Source organism: Lucilia sericata, unplaced genomic scaffold (genome assembly GCF_015586225.1).
Source record: "Lucilia sericata isolate MDLA Ls3-8-SP2 unplaced genomic scaffold, ASM1558622v1 Contig001708F_arrow, whole genome shotgun sequence".
In the NCBI taxonomy this organism is placed as follows: domain Eukaryota; kingdom Metazoa; phylum Arthropoda; class Insecta; order Diptera; family Calliphoridae; genus Lucilia; species Lucilia sericata.
The window spans coordinates 14,774-36,115 of NW_023995616.1; the positions used below are offsets into that span (position 1 = coordinate 14,774).

The window sequence follows — 21,342 nt, forward strand, 5'->3', positions numbered from 1 at the left end:
AGTCTATTAAGTAGTCTATTGACTAGTCTGTTGACTAGTCCATTGACTATCCTTCTGACTGGTCTATTAACTAGTCTATTGGCTAGTCTATTGACTAGTCTATTGACTAGTCCATTGACTAGTCTATTGATTAGTCTACTAATCTACTAGTCTAGTGTTTAGACTAGTCTATGGACTAGTCTATTGATTACTATCCTGGCTATTGACTAGTCTATTAACTAGTCTGTTGACTAGTCTATTAACTAGTTTATTAACTAGTATATTGACTAGTCTATTGACTAGTCTACTGATTAGTCTATTGACTATTCTACTGACTAGCGAATAGTCTATTGACTATTTACTGGTCTACTGACTAGTCTATGGACTAGTGTATTGACTAGTCAGTCTACAGATTATTTTTAAGGAGTAGTTCATTAACTATTCTATTGAGTAGTCTATTGACTAGTGTGTTAATTAGTTTATTGACTACTCTACTTACTAATCCATTGACTATCCTTTTGACTAGTCTATTAACTAGTCTATTAACTAGTCTGTTGACTAGTCTATTAACTAGTTTATTGACTAGTATATTGACTAGTCTATTGACTAGTATATTGACTAGTCTATTGACTAGTTCACTGATTAGTCTATTGACTATTCTACTGACTAGCGAATAGTCTATTGACTATTTACTGGTCTACTGACTAGTCTATGGACTATTCTATTGACTAGTCAGTCTACAGACTATTTTTAAGGAGTAGTTTATTAACTATTCTATTGACTAGTGTATTAATTAGTCTATTGACTATTCTACTGACTAGTCCATTGACTATCCTTCTGACTAGTCTATTAACTAGTCTATTAACTAGTCTAATGACTAGTCTATTGACTAGTCTAACGACTAGTCTATTGACTAGTCTAACGACTAGTCTAATGACTAGTCTATTGACTAGTCTATTGACTAGTCTAATGACTGGTCTATTGACTAGTCTATTGACTAGTCTAATGACTAGTCTATTGACTAGTTTATTGACTAGTCTAATGACTAGTCTATTGACTAGTCTATTGACTAATCTATTGACCAGTCCATTGATTAGTCTATTGACTAGACTGTTGACTATTCTACTAGTCCATGGACTAAACTATTGATTAGTCTATTGACTATTGTGTTGACTAGTCTATGGACTAGTCTACTGACTAGTCTCTTGGCTATTGATTGGTCTATTGACTAGTCTATTAACTAGCCTATTGACTAGTTTATTGACTAGACTGTTGACTATTCTACTAGTCTATTGACTAGTCTGTTGACTAGTCTGTTTACTAGTCTATTAACTAGTCTATTGACTAATATATCTGTTTACTAGTCTATTAACTAGTCTATTGAGTAATATATCGACTAGTCTATTGACTATTCTACTGACTATCGACTAGTCTATGGACTAATCTATTGACTACTAGTCTATTAACTAGTCAATTGACTAGTCTATTGATTAGTCTATGGACTATTGACAAGTCTATGGACTAGTCTATTATCTAGTTTATGGACCATTCTATTAACTAGTATATTGCCTAGTTTGTGGACTTGTCTAGTTACTAGTCTATGCACTTGTCTATTGACTAATCTATTAACTACTCTATTGACTAATTTATGGACTAGTCTATTGAATAATTTATGGACTAGTCTATTAACTAGTCTATTGACTAGTCTATTGACTAGTCTATTGACTAGTCTATGAACTAGGCTATTGACTAGCCTACAGTCTATGGACTGGTCTATAGACTAGTTTACTGACTATTCTATAGACTAGTTTATGTAGTCGTCTATCAACTAGTCTATGAACTAGTCTATTGGCTTGTCTATGGACTAATCTATAGACTAGTCTATTGACTAGTTTATTGACTAGTTTGTTGGCTAGTATATTGACTATACTGTTGACTAGACTATGGACTTGTCTATGGACTATTGACTAGTCTATGGATTAGTCAACTAACTAGATTAGATTATGCACTAGTATGTAGTCTATTATACAGTCTGATTTAAGGTCTACTTTTGAACTGTTCCTTTTTGATTTCATTTAGAGTTATCTAAAAAAAAAACCTAAAATGTTAAATGTTTCTAACACATTCTATAATTTCCAATTTACAGCCGTCATCTATCTAATTGTCTAAATAGTAAACGTATCTGTTAAATATGTTTATTTTATACTTGTACCGAGGTGTTACTTAATACATACAATGCAAATTTACCATATACATACATACATGTTTCACTAATACAAACAATATTGTTTTGAGCAAATGTATTATAGGATACAGAAGGATGCATTCACTACTTCCCAAACCATTTTCCTCTACATTATTAGTTTTTGTTGATTTAGTTCCCTGTTAGTTTTTTGTTTGTACAACATGATGACGATGATGTTGTTGACTAGAAAACTGTGAGGCATAATTTGTGGCAACTCATTAGAATACGATGCTTGGCTGTTGTATGTAAAATAATGCAAAAAAATATTAGGGATATTCATAGTCTATAAGGAAAATTATAAAAATTAAAAGGTTTTTTTGCAACTTGTCATGATTATCCGTACTACTATCGCTTCTGTCGCTTCTGTATGTCAAGTGACATTTTGTTTTTATTAAAAATACAAGCAGAAAATAATAATAAAACAATGGTTTAATTAGTGCTCCGCAAGAATGTCAAACATTGCTAACTGTCATTATAAAATGTTGACGATGTTGCCGTTGTTGTTTTCTCTCTTTTTTTTTTGTAAAGGCGTGAAATGTAAATTTTTCTCATTGAAAAACAAACATTGTGTTTTGTTGTTGTTGTTGTTGGCAATTTAATGAATTGGAATGCAATGAAAATTACTCTTTAATTACAACCAACGACTTTTTTTGTAGTTCTTGTTATTGTTTGTAATATGGAAATTTTTTGTTGAAACAAAAGAAAAACAGCAATTTCACACTTGACGTTCAATGAGAATATGGTAGCGTCAACTATGTTGGTAATCTTTAGTATAGAAAAGAAGCAGGAGATTCCTATACAGACAATTTTTATTTGAGAAATTCTGAAGCTAAATTTTTAATTAATTTCCCTTTTTAAATATTCTCTATTCTAAATTATAATCTAATATATAGACCGAAAGAATGCATAGTATATAGCCTCAACTATCGTCTGGCCCATATTCTGGACTACTATCAAAAATGCAGTATATTTCTTTGTCCTCTTTATAGCGTGGCCTATATTGTGGACTATTGTCTAATCTGGACTAATGTTTATTTTGGAGTCTGGAGCTATAGTCAATGTGTAGTCAGCATAACAATCTACACTACAGCTTTGACTATATTCTGGACCATTTTCTAGTCTTTAGTCTGGACTCCAGTCTTGTCTTATGTCTGGACTAAACTCTATTATTCTGGACTTAAGAATAATATATAGTCTATACTACAATTTAGTTTACTGCCTCAACTAAAAACTTGTCTTTAGTCAGGACTGTAGTTTGAACATAGTCTAGTCCATATTTTGCATTATAGATAGAACTATAGTCTGAAATACAGTATGTGTTACAGCTTGACCTATTTTCTGAAATACAGACTGCCCTACAGTCTCAACTTTAGCCAGGACTATAGTCGGGACCATAATCTGATCTATAATCTACAATATTGATTGACTGATCAACAGTTTGAACTATAGTCTGAGCTATAGTCCGAGCTATAGTCTGAACTATAGTCTATGCTATGTTGAACTATTACGAACTATACACTATAATAATGATGGATCTATTCTCTGGACTATAGTTTATGCTATAGCCTGATCTATACTCGCTAGACTAATATCAAATATATAGTCTGGACTATAATGATAATTATAGTCTGAACTATGTTCGGGACTATAGTCTGGATAAAGTCCGATCTATGCTCTGGACTATAGTATAAACTATAATCTGCACTATAATATAAACTATAGTCTCCACTATTGATAAATTATAGTCTGGTTTATAATCATAATTATAGTCTGAACTATTGTCTGGACTATAGTCTGTCCTATAGTCTGTACTATAGTCTCGACTATAGTCTGTACTATAATTTGGACTATAGTCTGTACTATAGTCTGGACTATAATCTGGAGTATAGTCTGGTCTGTAGTCTGAACTACATTCGGGACTATAGTCTGAACTATAGTCGGGGCTATATACAGAACTGCATTATAGTTTAGACTATAGTCTAGGAATAAAGTCTGGACTATAATCTGGAGTATAGTCTGGACTATATTCTGAACTCCAATCAGGAATATAGTCTGAGCTATAATTGGGACTATAGCCAGAACGGAAATATAGTCTGGATTATAGTCTGGAGTAAAGTGTGGACTATAATCTGGAGTATAGTCTGCACTATTGATAAACTATAGTCTGGATTATAACCATAATTATAGTCTAAGTTATAGTCTGGACTATAGACTAGATTATAGTCGGGACTATAGACTAGACTATAGTCGGGACTATAGACTAGACTATAGTCGGGACTATAGACTAGACTATAGTTTGTACTATAGTCTGGACTATAGACTAGATTATAGTTTGTACTATAGTCTAGACTATAGACTGAACTAGAGTCAGAACTGAACTTTAATCTGGACTATATTCTGGAAGATAGTCTGGACTATAATCTGAGCTATAGTCTGGTCTATAGTCTAAACTATAGTGTGGACTATAGTCTGAACTATAGTCTAAACTATAGTCTGAACTATAGTCTGAACTATAGTCTGAACTATAGTCTGAACTATAGTCTGAACTATAGTCTAAACTATAGTCTGAACTATAGTCTGAACTATAATCTGAACTATAGTCTGAATTATAGTCTGAACTATAGTCTGGACTATAGTCTGGACTATAGTCTGAACTATAGTCTGGACTGTAGTGTGAACTATAGTCTCGACTATAGTGTGAACTATAGTCTCGACTATAGTGTGAACTATAGTCTCGACTATAGTGTGAACTATAGTCTCGACTATAGTGTGAACTATAGTCTCGACTATAGTGTGAACTATGGTCTTGACTATAGTGTGAACTATAGTCTGGACTATAGTGTGAACAATAGTCTGGACTATAGTGTGAACAATAGTCTGGACTATAGTCTGAACTATAGTCTGGACTATAGCCTGGATTATAGCCTGAACTATAGTGTGGACTATAGTCTGAACTATTGTCTAGACTATAGTTCGATCTATAGTCTGGACTATAGTCTGAACTATAATCTGGACTATAGTATAAACTTCAGTTTGGATTATGGACAGAATAGTCTACGCTATAGAATTTACTATAATCTTAACTTTTAGTCTAGACTAAAGTCTGAACTATAGTCTAAAGTATAGTCTAAAGTATAGACTGCCCTCTAATATCGGCTATAATCAGGCCTATAGTTTTAACTGAAATATAATTGGATTTTTATCCTAAACTATATCCAGTTTATGATTCAGTATACAGCACTTTTCTGAACTATAACATGGATATTTTAATAAAAATTAAGGAGAATACAACATTTGCAATAAATTATCCATTTAACTGTTTTAGCAAATTGTTTTTAGAACATTTTACAATTTTTTTTTTATTTGTGGCAATAGAAAATTGTTATATGTACTAAATATTTAGTATATCTTATTCCTATTATTGTAATAATAAAACTTTTAAAGTTATTCTAACTTTGGCAATAAATATACCCGCAACAACAAACAAAGTGATAATAAAAACGAAAGCTATAAAACAACAAATATTTTAATATCACAAACAAACTAAAGTTTTACTTTGTTATTTGCATGAGTGATGTGCACTATAGTAGGCAGTAGTCGCATTAGTTTGTCATTTCAGGGGAAACACTAATAGTAACTAGATAAATTGAACATACCCAAAGTTTAAACGTTTTTAGTCGGATATCGATCCACTTATTCAATTGTCAATTATGATCACTTATTTTAAAGAAGAAGAAATAGTAGAGTGCATCCGTTCGTTTTGACCTAGTTAATTTTAGACAACTCTTGTTATGAAAATATTTGCATCTGTATAAATTATGTCACCAAAAAAAATATATAAAACGAAACCACCAGCCACCATAGATAAATAATGAAATTTAATATATATTTTTGTTCTTTTTCTTCTTTTGTTTATTTATCTTCCAAAAAAAACTTCAAACGAAAAAATTTGTTAGCGCAAAAAATCCATTGTTGTATCGGCACGTGTACATCCCAGCGAGACACCATCCTCTTGGATGATGAAAGGTTTAATGGATTTCATAACGGGCGAATCGAGTGTGGCCAAACGTTTGCGACACAAATTCATTTTCAAACTCATACCAATGCTGAATCCAGATGGTGTTATTGTGGGTAATACACGAAATTCGCTGACGGGCAAGGATTTAAATCGTCAGTATCGTACGGTTATAAGGGAAACTTATCCATCGATATGGTATACAAAAGCTTTAATTAAAAGGTAATTGATTTTTTTTATAAGAATTTTATAGTTAACAAGTATTTTTTGAGTCTTCAAAACCTGAAGTCATTCAATCGAATTATTTGTAGAAAATAAGAGGAGCGTGTTGTAGAGTAAGGAGATCAGACCAAACTAAAGACTACACTATAGATCAGACTATAGTCCAGACTATATAGACAAGACTAGATTGAAGACAAGACTAAAGATCAATACAATACTCTATAGTGTATATTATAGATTTGTAAAGACTGTAGTCCAGACCATATACCAATCTGTAGTACAGACGATAGTCGATACTATAGATTATATTATAATCCAGACTATTCACCAGACTAGGCTAGGCAAAAGTCCCAACTATAAACTAAACTATAGTCACTATACAGACACGACTATAGACTAGACTATAGCCCCTAAAAGTCCCGACTGCAGACATGATTAAAGACTAGACTATAGCCCCGAATATAGACTAATATAGTGCCGATAGATTACATTATAGTCTCGACTATAGAATAGACTATAGTCCATACTATAGACCAGACTGTAGTTCCGACTATAACCTGGACTCTAATCCCGACTGTAGACTATGTAATCCACTCTATAGGATTGATTATAGTTCAGACTGTAGACTAGACTGTAGTTCAGACTATAGACAACACTATAGTTCACACCATAAACTAGACTATGGACTAGATTATAGACTAGACTAGATTTTAGTCCTCACTATAAACTAGACTATATTCCAGTCTATGGACTAGATTATAGACTAAACTATAGGCCACACTATACTATAATCTAGACTATAACCTAGACTATAGTCCACACTATATCCTAGGCTATAGCTCGGACTATAACCTAGACCATAGACTAGACTATAGTCCAGACTATAGACTACACTATAAGCTAGACTATACACCAGATAATAGACTGGACTATAGCCCAGACTATAAACTAGACTATAGTCAAGACTATAGACTTGACTATAGTACAGACTTTAGAATTGACTATAGACTTGACTATAGTCAAGACTTTAGAATTGACTATAGACTTGACTATAGTACAAACTATAGACTAGACTATATCCCAAACTATAGACTAGACTATAGTCCAGACTATATACTAAACTATAGTCCAGACTATAGACTAGACTGTTGTCCAAACTATAGACTAGACTATAGTACAAACTATAGACTAGACTATAGCCCAGACTATTGACTAGACTATAGACTAGACTACACTATAAGCTAGACTATACACCAGATAATAGACTGGACTATAGCCCAGACTATAAACTAGACTATAGACTTGACTATAGTACAGACTTTAGAATTGACTATAGACTTGACTATAGTCAAGACTTTAGAATTGACTATAGACTTGACTATAGTACAAACTATAGACTAGACTATATCCCAAACTATAGACCAGACTATAATCCAGACTATATACTAAACTATAGTCCAGACTATAGACTAGACTGTTGTCCAAACTATAGACTAGACTATAGTACAAACTATAGACTAGACTACATATAGTACAAACTATAGACTAGACTATAGCCCAGACTATTGACTAGACTATAGACTAGACTATAGTCCAGACTATATACAAGACTATAGTCCAGACTATAGACTAGACTATAGTCCTGACTATAGACTAGACTATAGTCCAGACTATAGACTAGACTATAGTCCAGACTATAGACTAGACTATAGACCAGACTATAGACTAGAATATAGTCCAGACTATAGACTAGACTATAGTCCAGACTATAGGCTAGACTATAGTCCAGACTATAGACTAGACTATAGACTAGACTGTTGTTCAAACTATAGACTAGACTGTTGTCCAAACTATAGACTAGACTATAGTCCAAACTTTAGACTAGACTATAGTCCAGACTATTGACTAGACTATAGACTAGATTATTGACTAGACTATAGACTAGACTATAGTTCAGACTATATACAAGACTATATTCCAGACTATATACTAGACTAGAGTCCAGACTATAGACTAGACTATAGTCCAGACTATAGACAAGACTATAGTTCAGTCTATAGACTAGACTATAGTCCAGACTATAGACTAGTCTATAGTCTAGACTATAGACTAGACTATAGTCCAGACTATAGACTAGACTATAGTCCAGACTATAGACTAGATTATAGTTCAGCCTATAGACTAGGCTATAGTCCAGACTATAGACAAGACTATAGTCCAGGCTATAGGCCAAACTATAGACTTGAGTAGACTATAGATTTACTATATTCCAAACTGTGGGCTACTTATAGTCCTCCCCTCCGTTAAAACATCCATCACGTCCCTGTCGCTAATGGATGTGTACTTTGAAGTGTTGAATTCTGATTGATGTGTTGATTAACAATATAACTTTAATTTCTTTCGCATATACATTTTTTTTTTTTTTGTCGAAATTTTTTCACTCATATAAAATTATTTCATTAATTTTCATTTCTTTCATTTATTTTACGCGCTTTCAGACTGATTGATGATTGTGGTGTTTCAATGTACTGTGATATGCACGCACACTCTCGCCGGCACAATATATTCATTTATGGCTGTGAGAATAAACGTAATCCGGAAAAGAAACTTACCGAGCAAGTTTTTCCGCTCATGTTGCATAAAAATGTGGCAGATAAGGTAAGTAGTAAAATTATAATTATGTGCAGTAGCAGCAGCAGCAGCAGCCCTTACATTAAGTAGGATGGTGGTGGTGGTTGTTGTGCTGCATCAAGTGTTGTGCAAATAATCTTGAGTTTTTTCCTTTTCTTTTGTTTGTTGTTGTTCTTTGTCCATATTAAAAATGTAAAGTTTTTCTTTTTTTTTCCTTTTCGAGAGTTTATCATTTTCTTTTTTTATTTTCCATTTTGTTATGCTTTTAATTAGTTTGTTATATTAAGAAAAAGTTTTCTTCTTTTTTGCACTTGCTTTTCATTTAGTTTTGATATGGTATTCTCGTTAATTTTTCTTAATATTTATTTTCTTTCTTTTCCTGTTTCCGGCTTTAAAGTTTTCATTTGAAAATTGCAAATTTAAAATTCAACGCAGCAAAGAGGGCACTGGACGTATTGTGGTCTGGATGCTGGGCATTACCAATAGTTATACAATAGAAGCATCATTTGGTGGCTCTTTGTTGGGCTCACGTAAGGGTACACATTTTACAACAACGGTAAGTTTATATCGGTAGACATAAATCTTTTTATATTTTATTTCATTATGTGTTTAAATTGTAATTCAATCAGTATCTCTTTCGACCTCAAATATATTTATAAACGTAAATTTAAACCCATCACACCAATGTGGGCCAACACATTATGATATTTACTTAGTTGCAGGTAAAACCTCACAAATTAAATTTTCGCTTTATAAACTCTAAAACCATAAACAAAACCAAGAATCACTTAAAAACATACAATTCATATCAGATACAATATCCACACTGTATTTTGGAGAATATTTATTCAAGGTTTTAACAACAACAACACACAATAATAATGATTATGTTCAATGGTTTATGGTTTTTTCTTTAGCAGAAATTCTATAGAAACATATACAATAATAATAAATACAATTGAATTTAATACGACTTATACAATACAAACACACGTGTATATTAATACATTTACAATCAAATAATACAAGATGAAATATCATCATCATCATCATCATCATCATCGCCATCAATAACAACAATAATATTTGTTATTGATATTATTCGCAAAATACAGCTGCAGATAAAAACACATGCATACATACATACATATGAATATCGTTAGATAAACTGATACATAAATTGTGTGGAGGGGATGAAATGCTTGGTACTTTTCTGCGAGTAGAATGCGTTCTAAGATTATAAAGATTGGGTACCATATCTGGTACTATTTATTGGGACGTTGAGTACAAAAGAGAATTTAAATTTATCGACTGTATAACCTATAATCTTGACTATATTGGAATATAGCCTACAGTATGTAGCCTTGACTATAGCCTAGTCCATAGTTTAATTAATAGTGTGAACTATGTCTATATTGTCTAGTCTATAATCTGTACCAAAGTCTAGTTGATAGTCTGGACTATAGTATAATCTATGGTCTGGAGTACGGTGTAGACTATAGTCTAGTCCATAGTTTTGTCTAGTCCATAGTCTATAATCTGGACCACAGTCTATAGTCCAGTCTAGTCTATAGTCTAGTCTATAGTCTAGTCTATAGTCTAGTCTATAGTCTAGTCTATAGTCTAGTCTATAGTCTAGTCTATAGTCTAGTCTATAGTCTAGTCTATAGTCTAGTCTATAGTCTAGTCTATAGTCTAGTCTATAGTCTAGTCTATAGTCTAGTCTATAGTCTAGTCTATAGTCTAGTCTATAGTCTAGTCTAAGTCTAGTCTATAGTCTAGTCTATAGTCTAGTCTATAGTCTAGTCTATAGTCTAGTCTATAGTCTAGTCTATAGTCTAGTCTATAGTCTAGTCTATAGTCTAGTCTATAGTCTAGTCTATAGTCTAGTCTATAGTCTAGTCTATAGTCTAGTCTATAGTCTAGTCTATAGTCTAGTCTATAGTCTAGTCTATAGTCTAGTCTATAGTCTAGTCTATAGTCTAGTCTATAGTCTAGTCTATAGTCTAGTCTATAGTCTAGTCTATAGTCTAGTCTATAGTCTAGTCTATAGTCTAGTCTATAGTCTAGTCTATAGTCTAGTCTATAGTCTAGTCTATAGTCTAGTCTATAGTCTAGTCTATAGTCTAGTCTATAGTCTAGTCTATAGTCTAGTATAGTCTTTAGTCTAGTCTATAGTAGCATAGTTGCTTAGTCTGTCATAGTTGCATAGCTAGTTTATTAGTCATATCTAGTAGTCTAGTCTATGTTCTAGTCTAAGTAGTCTATAAGTCTATAGTCTAGTCTATCTCTAGTCTAGTCTGTCTAGTCTAGTCTAAGTCTAGTCTAGTCTATAGTCTAGTCTATAGTCTAGTCTATAGTCGAGTCTATAGTCTAGTCTATTCTAGTCTAGTCTATAGTCTAGTCTAAGTCTAGTCTAGTCTATAGTCTATAGTTAGTCTATAGTCTAGTCTATAGTCTAGTCTAAGTCTAGTCTATAGTCTAGTCTATAGTCTTAGTTAGTCTATATAGTCTAGTCTATAGTCCTAGTCTATAGTCTAGTCTATAGTCTAGTCATAGTCTAGTCTATAGTCTAGTCTATAGTCTAGTCTATAGTCTAGTCTATAGCTAGTCTAGTCTAGTCTATAGTCTAGTCTAGTAGTCTAGTCTATAGTCTAGTCTAGTATAGTATTGTGGCCTACCTACAGTTACTGTAAGCTTATACTACTCCCTGTGGAATGGTAGGGCATTTATTTTGAAGATAAAAAAAGTGAAAATGAATTGACAGCATGAGATATACATAACAAATTGAATTAGATTTAATGAATAACAAATGTGCTGAATTAATTCAGAAAAAAATACTGTAACAAAAACACGAAAAATTTGATGACAGAAATCAATAAAAAAAAAATTGGATACATTTTCAACAAATGTGTTATGTGAAAAAAGACTTAACTAAATTTTTTAGTTTGTGGATATTCTGCTTTATAGACAAGGCTGCTTTATAGACAAGACTATAGTCTGCTCTATTAACGGTTATCTATAGTCTGATGTATAGTCGAGACTATATTTATGTCTATTTAATAGTCGAGACAATAGTCTGCTCTATAGTCGAGGCTATAGTCTGCTCTATAGTCGAGACTAAAGTCTGCTCTATAACTGCGTCTTTAGCTTACTCTACAGTCGAGACTATAGACTATTTTTTAGCCAAGGCTACAGTCTGTTGTCCAGACTGTAGTCTACTCTTTACTTGCTCTACAGTCGAGGCTATAGTCGATACTATATTTGAGACTATATTTGAGACTATAGTCGAGACTATAATCTACTCTTTAGTCGAGACTATAATCTGCTCTACAGTCGAGAGTAGTCTGATTTATAGTCGATACTATAGCCTCCTCTATGGCTAATACTATAGTCTGCTCTATAGCCGAGACTATAGTCTGCTTTATAGTCGAGACTATAGTCTGCTCTATAGTCGAGGCTATAGTCTGCTCTATAGTCGAGACTATAGTCTGCTCTATAGTCGAGACTATAGTCGAGACTATAGTCTGCTCTATAGTCGAGACTATAGTCGAGACTATAGTCTGCTCTATAGTCGAGACTATAGTCCACTCTTTAGTCGAGACTATAGTCCACTCTTTAGTCGAGACTATAACCTTCTCTATAGTCGAGACTATAACCTACTCTTTAGTCGAGAATTTGAATTTTGTCTGTTTTATAGTCGAGACAATAGTTTGCTCTGTAGTCGAGGCTGTAGTCTACTCTTTAGTCGAAGCTCTTTATTCAATTCTATAGTCTGTTCTTTAGTTAAGACTGTAGTCTGCTGTATAGTTCAAACTTTTGTCTGTTCTATAGTCGAGACTATAGTCTGCTCTGTAGTCGAAGCTATATAGTCAATACTATAGTCTGCTCTATAGTCGAGACAATAATCAGCTCTATAATCGTGACAATAATCTGCTCTACAGTCGAGACAATATTTAGCTCTACAGCCAAGACAATAGTCTCCTCTATAGTCAAGTCAAGGACTATATTTCTCAGCATTGATCTCAAAATTAAAATTTGATCCTTTAAGCTAAACTAACATTAAATAAATTTCCACTCAACTCTTTTCCCAAAAAATAAACAAAACAATTTAATCAAAAACTAGATTATAACTTTCATACACATAATTACTAAGAGTACAAGAGAATATTTAACTAAAATCAACAAAATTTATAATGTGATTTAAATAAAACTTATTTAAACGCAAATACTAAAACACTAGATGAACCCAGTAGCAACCAGTACAATACTCTTTAGCCAACCATTATTAATGTAATCAGCTTATGTTTTTCCTTTCACTACAATCCTGGCCCACATATCCTTACACATTTCAACTTAAAACTAAATTTAGTTTAGTGTGTAGAAAAAAACAACAATATTACAAAATATATAAAAATACACAATCTTAGTAGAAATGCTTGAGTTAACATTTATCAAAAAATTTACCCAAGAGCTGCTTGTAAAATAGAAAGAAAAAAAAAGATTACAAGTACCAGTACTACTGCCTTAGTTATCTAAAGTATAGTAAACTTGAATTACAGAAGGGACCTCAACCAGACAGTCAGCCAACCAACCAACCCAGCCAGTTAGTTGGGCATGAAGGGTGCCGGTCTAACTGCCAGTCAGCAATAAGAGAAATAAAAAAAAGTAAAATCTGATAATAGCTTAAGTGTGTACTCAAAGTAAATTTGGCTAAAAGGAGAAGTTTTTTTTTTCGTTTTTTTTTATTGCTACCAAGTATTTTCGAAAAAAATTAACCAACTAAGTTTATCTAAAAGCTGATGGGTATCTATGGAATACGTTTTTTTTGCTAGCAAAATAAAGGAGAATAAAATGTTAATGAAAAAATTTATATTTATTTCTACAATTTTTTTTTATTTTACTCTTGAAAAAGTTTTTAGTTGTTTTTTTATGGTGAAATACAAGAGTACAATATACATTTTATGTATTTTTTTAGCGTTAAGGTAGTGAAGGTGGTTTTCTAAATACAGTGGGAGGGAAAATCTCTATAGTCCAAACTATAGTCTATTCTATAGTCCAGACTATAGTCTATTCTACAGTCCAGACTATAACTTATTCTAAAGTCCAGACTATAATATATTCTATAGTCCAGAATATAATATATTCTATAGTTCAGACTATAGTCTATTCTATATTCCAGACTATATTCTATTCTATAGTCCGCTATAGTCCAGGCGTATAGTCCAGAATATAGTCTATACTATAGTCCAGACTATAGTGTATTCTATAGTCCAAGCTATAAAAGAGATCTAGTCTATTCTATAGTCCAGACTACAGTAGTCTATTCTATAGTCCAGACTATAGTCTATTCTATAGTCCAGACTATAGGCTATTCTATAGTCCAGACTTTAGTCTATTCTATAGTCCAGACTATAGTCTATTCTATAGTCCAGACTATAGTCTATTCTATAGTTCAGACTTTAGTCTATTCTATAGTCCAGACTTTAGTCTATTCTATAGTCCAGACTTTAGTCTATTCTATAGTCCAGACTATAGTCTATTCTATAGTCCAGACTATAGTCTATTCTATAGTCCAGACTATAGTCTATTCTATAGTCCAGACTATAGTCTATTCTATAGTCCAGACTATAGTCTATTCTATAGTCCAGACATTAGTCTATTCTACAGTCCAGACTATAGTCTATTCTATAGTCCAGACTATAGTCTATTCTATAGCCTAGACTATAGTCCATTCTATAGTCCAGACTATAGTCTATTCTATAGTACAGACTATAGACTATTCTATAGTCCAGACTATAGACTATTCTATAGTCCAGACTATAGTCTGTTTTATAGTCCAGACTATAGTCTGTTCTATAGTCCAGGCTATAGTCTATTCTACAGTCTATATTATAGTCCAGACTATAATTTATTCTATAGTCCAGACTATAGTCAATTCTATAGTCCAGACTATAGTCTATTCTATAGTCCAGACTATAGTCTATTCTGTAGTCTATTCTATAGTCCAGACTATAGACTATTCTAAAGTCCAGACTATAGTCTATTCTATAGGCCAGACTATACTCTATTCTGTAGTCCAGACTATAGTCTATTCTATAGAATATTCTATAGTCTATTCTATAGAATATTCAATAGTCCAGACTAAAGTCTATTCTATAGTCCAGACTATAGTCTATTCTATAGTCCAGACTATTCTATTCTGTAGTCCAGACTATAGTCTATTCTGTAGTCCAAACTATAGTCTATTCTATAGTCCAGACTATAGTCTATATTATAGTCCAGACTATAGTCTATTCTATAGTCCAGACTATAGTCTGTTCTATAGTCCAGGCTATAGTTTATTCTGTAGTCCAAACTATAGTCTGTTCTGTAGTCTATGCTACAGTCCAGACTAAAGTCTATTCTATAGTCCAGACTATAGTCTATTCTATAGTCCAGACTATATTCTATTCTGTAGTCTAGACTATAGTCTATTCTGTAGTCCAGACTATAGTCTATTCTATAGTCCACACTATAGTCTATTCTATAGACCAGACTAAATTCTATTCTATAGTCAAGGCTTTAGTCTATTCTCGATTACCGAATATAGGTTATTTATAGTATATGTCTTTTAAAATAGTTTCGTTTACTTTTATCACCCACTGTAGGTTGTAAATAAGAGAGCTAAACATAAAAAGAAACTAAAAAAAATACTGGGATTAAATTGTTAAAATTTAATTTAAATTTATGTTTAACTCAATATGGGATTTATTTTTCCATAAACAAAAAGTTGCCAAAGGCAAATGAAATACTCAAAAGTTTATAAAAGAAAAAAATCGAAAATAAACTTTATGATTTTTAAAAGATTAAATTGGGTATAATGAAATTTATACGATGAAATTTAAATAAAAAAAAGGATTTCAAAGAAAAATTTGAGCAAAATTACATAGTTAGAACGCAAACACTTTACAAACACTAAAAACAAATAAGTATAAAAATTTTGAAAGTAAACAACACTTTTTTAAGTGTCAACCATTTGGTTGGCTTTTGATGTATTATTCTTTTCTTTCAATTACAGTTATAAACATTTTTCATTTATTTTGTCTATTTCCAGGATTACGAACATATGGGAAGGGCATTTTGTGAAACCCTTTTGGATTATTGTGATGAGAATCCGAATAAAGTAAAGAGAAATACTAAGTTATTGAAACGTATTAAAAAGATAAGAAAGCGTGAGAAACGCGAACAGAAGGCATTGAAATTAAAGAAATTGGCCGATCAGGGATGTATAATCGAAGAGAAATTTAAAGTTAAACAAAGAACAGGCAAAAGTGTTTCCTAATCAAACACACATATGTACATTAAATACTTTTATAACAAAAAACACAAACAACATTTTTCTTTTTAAGAATACATACTAATTAATGCAACTCTGTTTATAACAGAGTTGTAAAAACTACTTGAATTAAATTTAAATTTAGTAATTGTTAAATGTTTTTTAGTTAATTGTTAAAGTTATGGAAGTTTAATTAACTAAAATTTATGTTTAAAATGTCAATAGTTAAATATTTTCAATATACTGGCAAAACCATAAATGTTTTTAAACAAAGTTTAAACTCATAAATTGCAAGATGTAGTCTACTATATAGTCCAAACTATAGTCTATTCTATAGTCCAGACTATAGTCTATTCTATAGTCCAGACTACAGTCTATTCTATAATCCAGACTATATTCTATTCTATAGTACAGACTATAGTCTATTCTATAGTACAGACTATAGTCTATTCTATAGTCCAGACTATAGTCTATTCTATAGTACAGACTATAGTCTATTCTAAAGTCCAGACTATAGTCTATTCTATAGACCACACTATAGTCTATTCTATAGTCCATTCTATAATCCAGACTATAGTCTATTCCATAGTCCAGACTATAGTCAATTCTACAGTCCAGACTATAGTCTATTCTATAGTTCAGACTATAGTCTATTCTATAGTCCAGTCTATAGACTATTCTATAGTCCAGACTATAGTCTATTCTATAGTCCAGTCTATAGTCTATTCTATAGTCCAGTCTTTAGTCTATTCTATAGTCCAGACTATAGTCTATTCTATAGTCCAGACTATAATCTATTCTATAGTCCAGACTATAGTCTATTCTATAGTCCAGTCTATAGTCTATTCTATAGTCCAGTCTAAAGTCTATTCTATAGTCCAGACTATAGTCTATTCTATAGTTTAGACTATAGTCTATTCTATAGTCCAGACTATAGTCTATTTTATAGTACAGACTATAGTCTATTCTATAGTCCAGACTATAGTCTATTCTATAGTCCAGTCTATAGTCTATTCTATAGTCCAGTCTATAGTCTATTCTATAGTCCAGTCTAAAGTCTATTCTATAGTCCAAACTATAGTCTATTCTATAGTCCAGTCTATAGTCTATTCTATAGTCCAGTCTATAGTCTATTCTATAGTCCAGTCTATAGTCTATTCTATAGTCCAGTCTATAGTCTATTCTATAGTCCAGACTATAGTCTATTCTATAGTCTAGAGTCCAGATTATTGTCCAATCTATAATCTATTGTATAGACCAGACTAGAATCTATTCTATACTTCCGATTTGAAACATATTTAAAATGTTTTTCATATTTTAAATGTCTTCAACTTGAAGAACTATAATGTTAGCTTTTAAACTAAGTTTAAACTACAAAAAAAAACGTTTAACTATATCTTACTCCAATACCCAAGGTTTAAAGCCAAATTAAACATTTTCTTCTTCATAACTCCAACACTTAAAACAATTTCTCTTTAAAAGCTTAAAAAAGTTTTTCTATGTTAAACTTTTGCTAAAGTTTTTGTTTAACTAGAGTTTAAATAAAAACTAAAAGAAATATCTTGTAATTGTTCAAAACTATTTTAAGTTAAATGTTTTTTTGTGTTTAATTTTACAAAGTACATAATATTTTCGTTAAAGTTTTTATTTGACTGCCTTAATTTATTTCATAAAATAAAACAAACAAACTGAAAAACACTTAAACTGCTTGAAAAACAAAATGGCGTTGTTAAACTTAAAAACTAAAATCTTAAATGTTTTGTGTTCTTATTTACAATAATATAAAATATTTGTTTAACAAATAAATGTTTTAAATATATATATCTACAATTAATAACTCTAGTTTATAAGATCTAAACATAAGCAAAGGAATCTTTAATTTTTGCTTTAAAATCTAAATTCTTTAAAGAATTTATCAATTAACTTTCAAATTTTCTCTTGTTTATACATGCAGCCAGAACAGACAACAAACAATTCATAGTTGCTTTAATTTGCCAACAATTTCTATGAAATTATGTTGTTTATATACTTTTATTATCCCAAAGCCCCGCATCGTGTCAATTTCATTCGAAATCCTCCTAATTTTACTGCCCTCTATTCGCTTTAATCTTTAGCGCTTAAACGCCTTAACACCTACAGCGATCCTATGAAACCGCATCCACACATAACACACCGACACCTCTACCAACAAATCTATTCAAATCACCTTTTGCTTACTGTAGAGTTTTATTTTAGCATTAGACAATAAATTTCTAGATTTATTTTTGTGTTGGCAATTTGTTATTCAAAATTATTATATTTTGCGTATTATTTTAGTATTTTTTATTTTTAACGTTATTTTGTAAAATTATTTTGATTTAAATAAAGCTTTTACACTTTTACCACAATTGAACACCAAACAGAGTTTTAATTACAAAACAAGTCACAAGATTTATAAAAGGTAAGACTAGATAAAAAGTATGGACTAAACGTAAGACTACAACCTAAACTAAAGAATATAACATAGACTAGACTATAGAATAGACTATAGACTAGACTATAGACTAGACTATAGACTAGACTATAGACTAGACTATAGACTAGACTATAAACTAGACTATAGACTAGACTATAGACTAGACTATAGACTGGACTATAGACTAGACTATAGACTAGACTATAGACTAGACTATAGACTAGACTATAGACTAGACTATAGACTAGACTATAGACTAGACTATAGACTAGACTATAGACTAGACTATAGACTAGAATATAGACTAGACTATAGACTAGACTATAGACTAGACTATAGACTAGACTATAGACTAGACTATAGACTAGACTATAGACTAGACTATAGACTAGACTATAGACTAGACTATAGACTAGACTATAGACTAGACTACGACTAGACTATAGACTAGACTATAGACTAGACTATAGACTAGACTATAGACTAGACTATAGACTAGACTATAGACTAGACTATAGACTAGACTATAGACTAGACTATAGACTAGACTATAGACTAGACTATAGACTAGACTATAGACTAGACTATAGACTAGACTATAGACTAGACTATAGACTAGACTATAGACTAGACTATAGACTAGACTATAGACTAGACTATAGACTAGACTATAGACTAGACTATAGACTAGACTATAGACTAGACTATAGACCTAGACTATAGACTAGACTATAGACTAGACTATAGACTAGACTATAGACTAGACTATAGACTAGACTATAGACTAGACTATAGACTAGACTATAGACTAGACTATAGACTAGACTATAGACTAGACTATAGACTAGACTATAGACTAGACTATAGACTAGACTATAGACTAGACTATAGACTAGACTATAGACTAGACTAATAGACTAGACTATAGACTAGACTATAGACTAGACTATAGACCTAGACTATAGACTAGACTATAGACTAGACTATAGACTAGACTATAGACTAGACTATAGACTAGACTATAGACTAGACTATAGACTAGACTATAGACTAGACTATAGACTAGACTATAGACTAGACTATAGACTAGACTATAGACTAGACTATAGCTACTAGAACTAGATAGACTAGACTATAGACTAGACTATAGACTAGACTATAGACTAGACTATAGACTAGACTATAGACTAGACTATAGACTAGACTATAGACTAGACTATAGACTAGACTATAGACTAGACTATAGACTAGACTATAGACTAGACTATAGACTAGACTATAGACTAGACTATAGACTAGACTATAGACTAGACTATAGACTAGACTATAGACTAGACTAGACTATAGACTAGACTATAGACTAGACTATAGACTAGACTATAGACTAGACTATAGACTAGACTATAGACTAGACTATAGACTAGACTATAGACTAGACTATAGACTAGACTATAGACTAGACTATAGACTAGACTATAGACTAGACTATAGACTAGACTATAGACTAGACTATAGACTAGACTATAGACTAGACTATAGACTAGACTATAGACTAGACTATAGACTAGACTATAGACTAGACTATAGACTAGACTATAGACTAGACTATAGACTAGACTATAGACTAGACTATAGACTAGACTATAGACTATAGACTAGACTATAGACTAGACTATAGACTAGACTATAGACTAGACTATAGACTAGACTATAGACTAGACTATAGACTAGACTATAGACTAGACTATAGACTAGACTATAGACTAGACTATAGACTAGACTATAGACTAGACTATAGACTAGACTATAGACTAGACTATAGACTAGACTATAGACTAGACTATAGACTAGACTATAGACTAGACTAGACTAGACTTAGACTAGACTATAGACTAGACTATAGACTAGACTATAGACTAGACTATAGACTAGACTATAGACTAGACTATAGACTAGACTATAGACTAGACTATAGACTAGACTATAGACTAGACTATAGACTAGACTATAGACTAGACTATAGACTAGACTATAGACTAGACTATAGACTAGACTATAGACTAGACTATAGACTAGACTATAGACTAGACTATAGACTAGACTATAGACTAGACTATAGACTAGACTATAGACTAGACTATAGACTAGACTATAGACTAGACTATAGACTAGACTATAGACTAGACTATAGACTAGACTATAGACTAGACTATAGACTAGACTATAGACTAGACTATAGACTAGACTATAGACTAGACTATAGACTAGACTATAGACTAGACTATAGACTAGACTATAGACTAGACTATAGACTATAGACTAGACTAGACTAGATTATAGACTAGATTATAGACTAGACTATAGACTAGACTATAGACTAGACTATAGACTAGACTATAGACTAGAATATATACTAAACCATATACTAGACTATATACTAGACTATATACTAGACTATAGACTAGACTATAGACTAG

General features: G+C 31.7%; 1 protein-coding gene across 1 annotated transcript in view; it reads left to right on the forward strand.

Moving 5' to 3' along the window:
- LOC119612481 overlaps window positions 1–21,342 on the forward strand; it is a gene marked incomplete at its 5' end in the record, with an annotated part of 51,963 nt that overhangs the window by 14,770 nt on the left and 15,851 nt on the right. Inside the window, 4 exon segments of the mRNA XM_037968294.1 lie at window positions 6,181–6,461; window positions 8,960–9,119; window positions 9,490–9,648; window positions 16,189–16,356. Coding sequence (XP_037824222.1) covers window positions 6,181–6,461; window positions 8,960–9,119; window positions 9,490–9,648; window positions 16,189–16,356 — 768 coding nt within the window.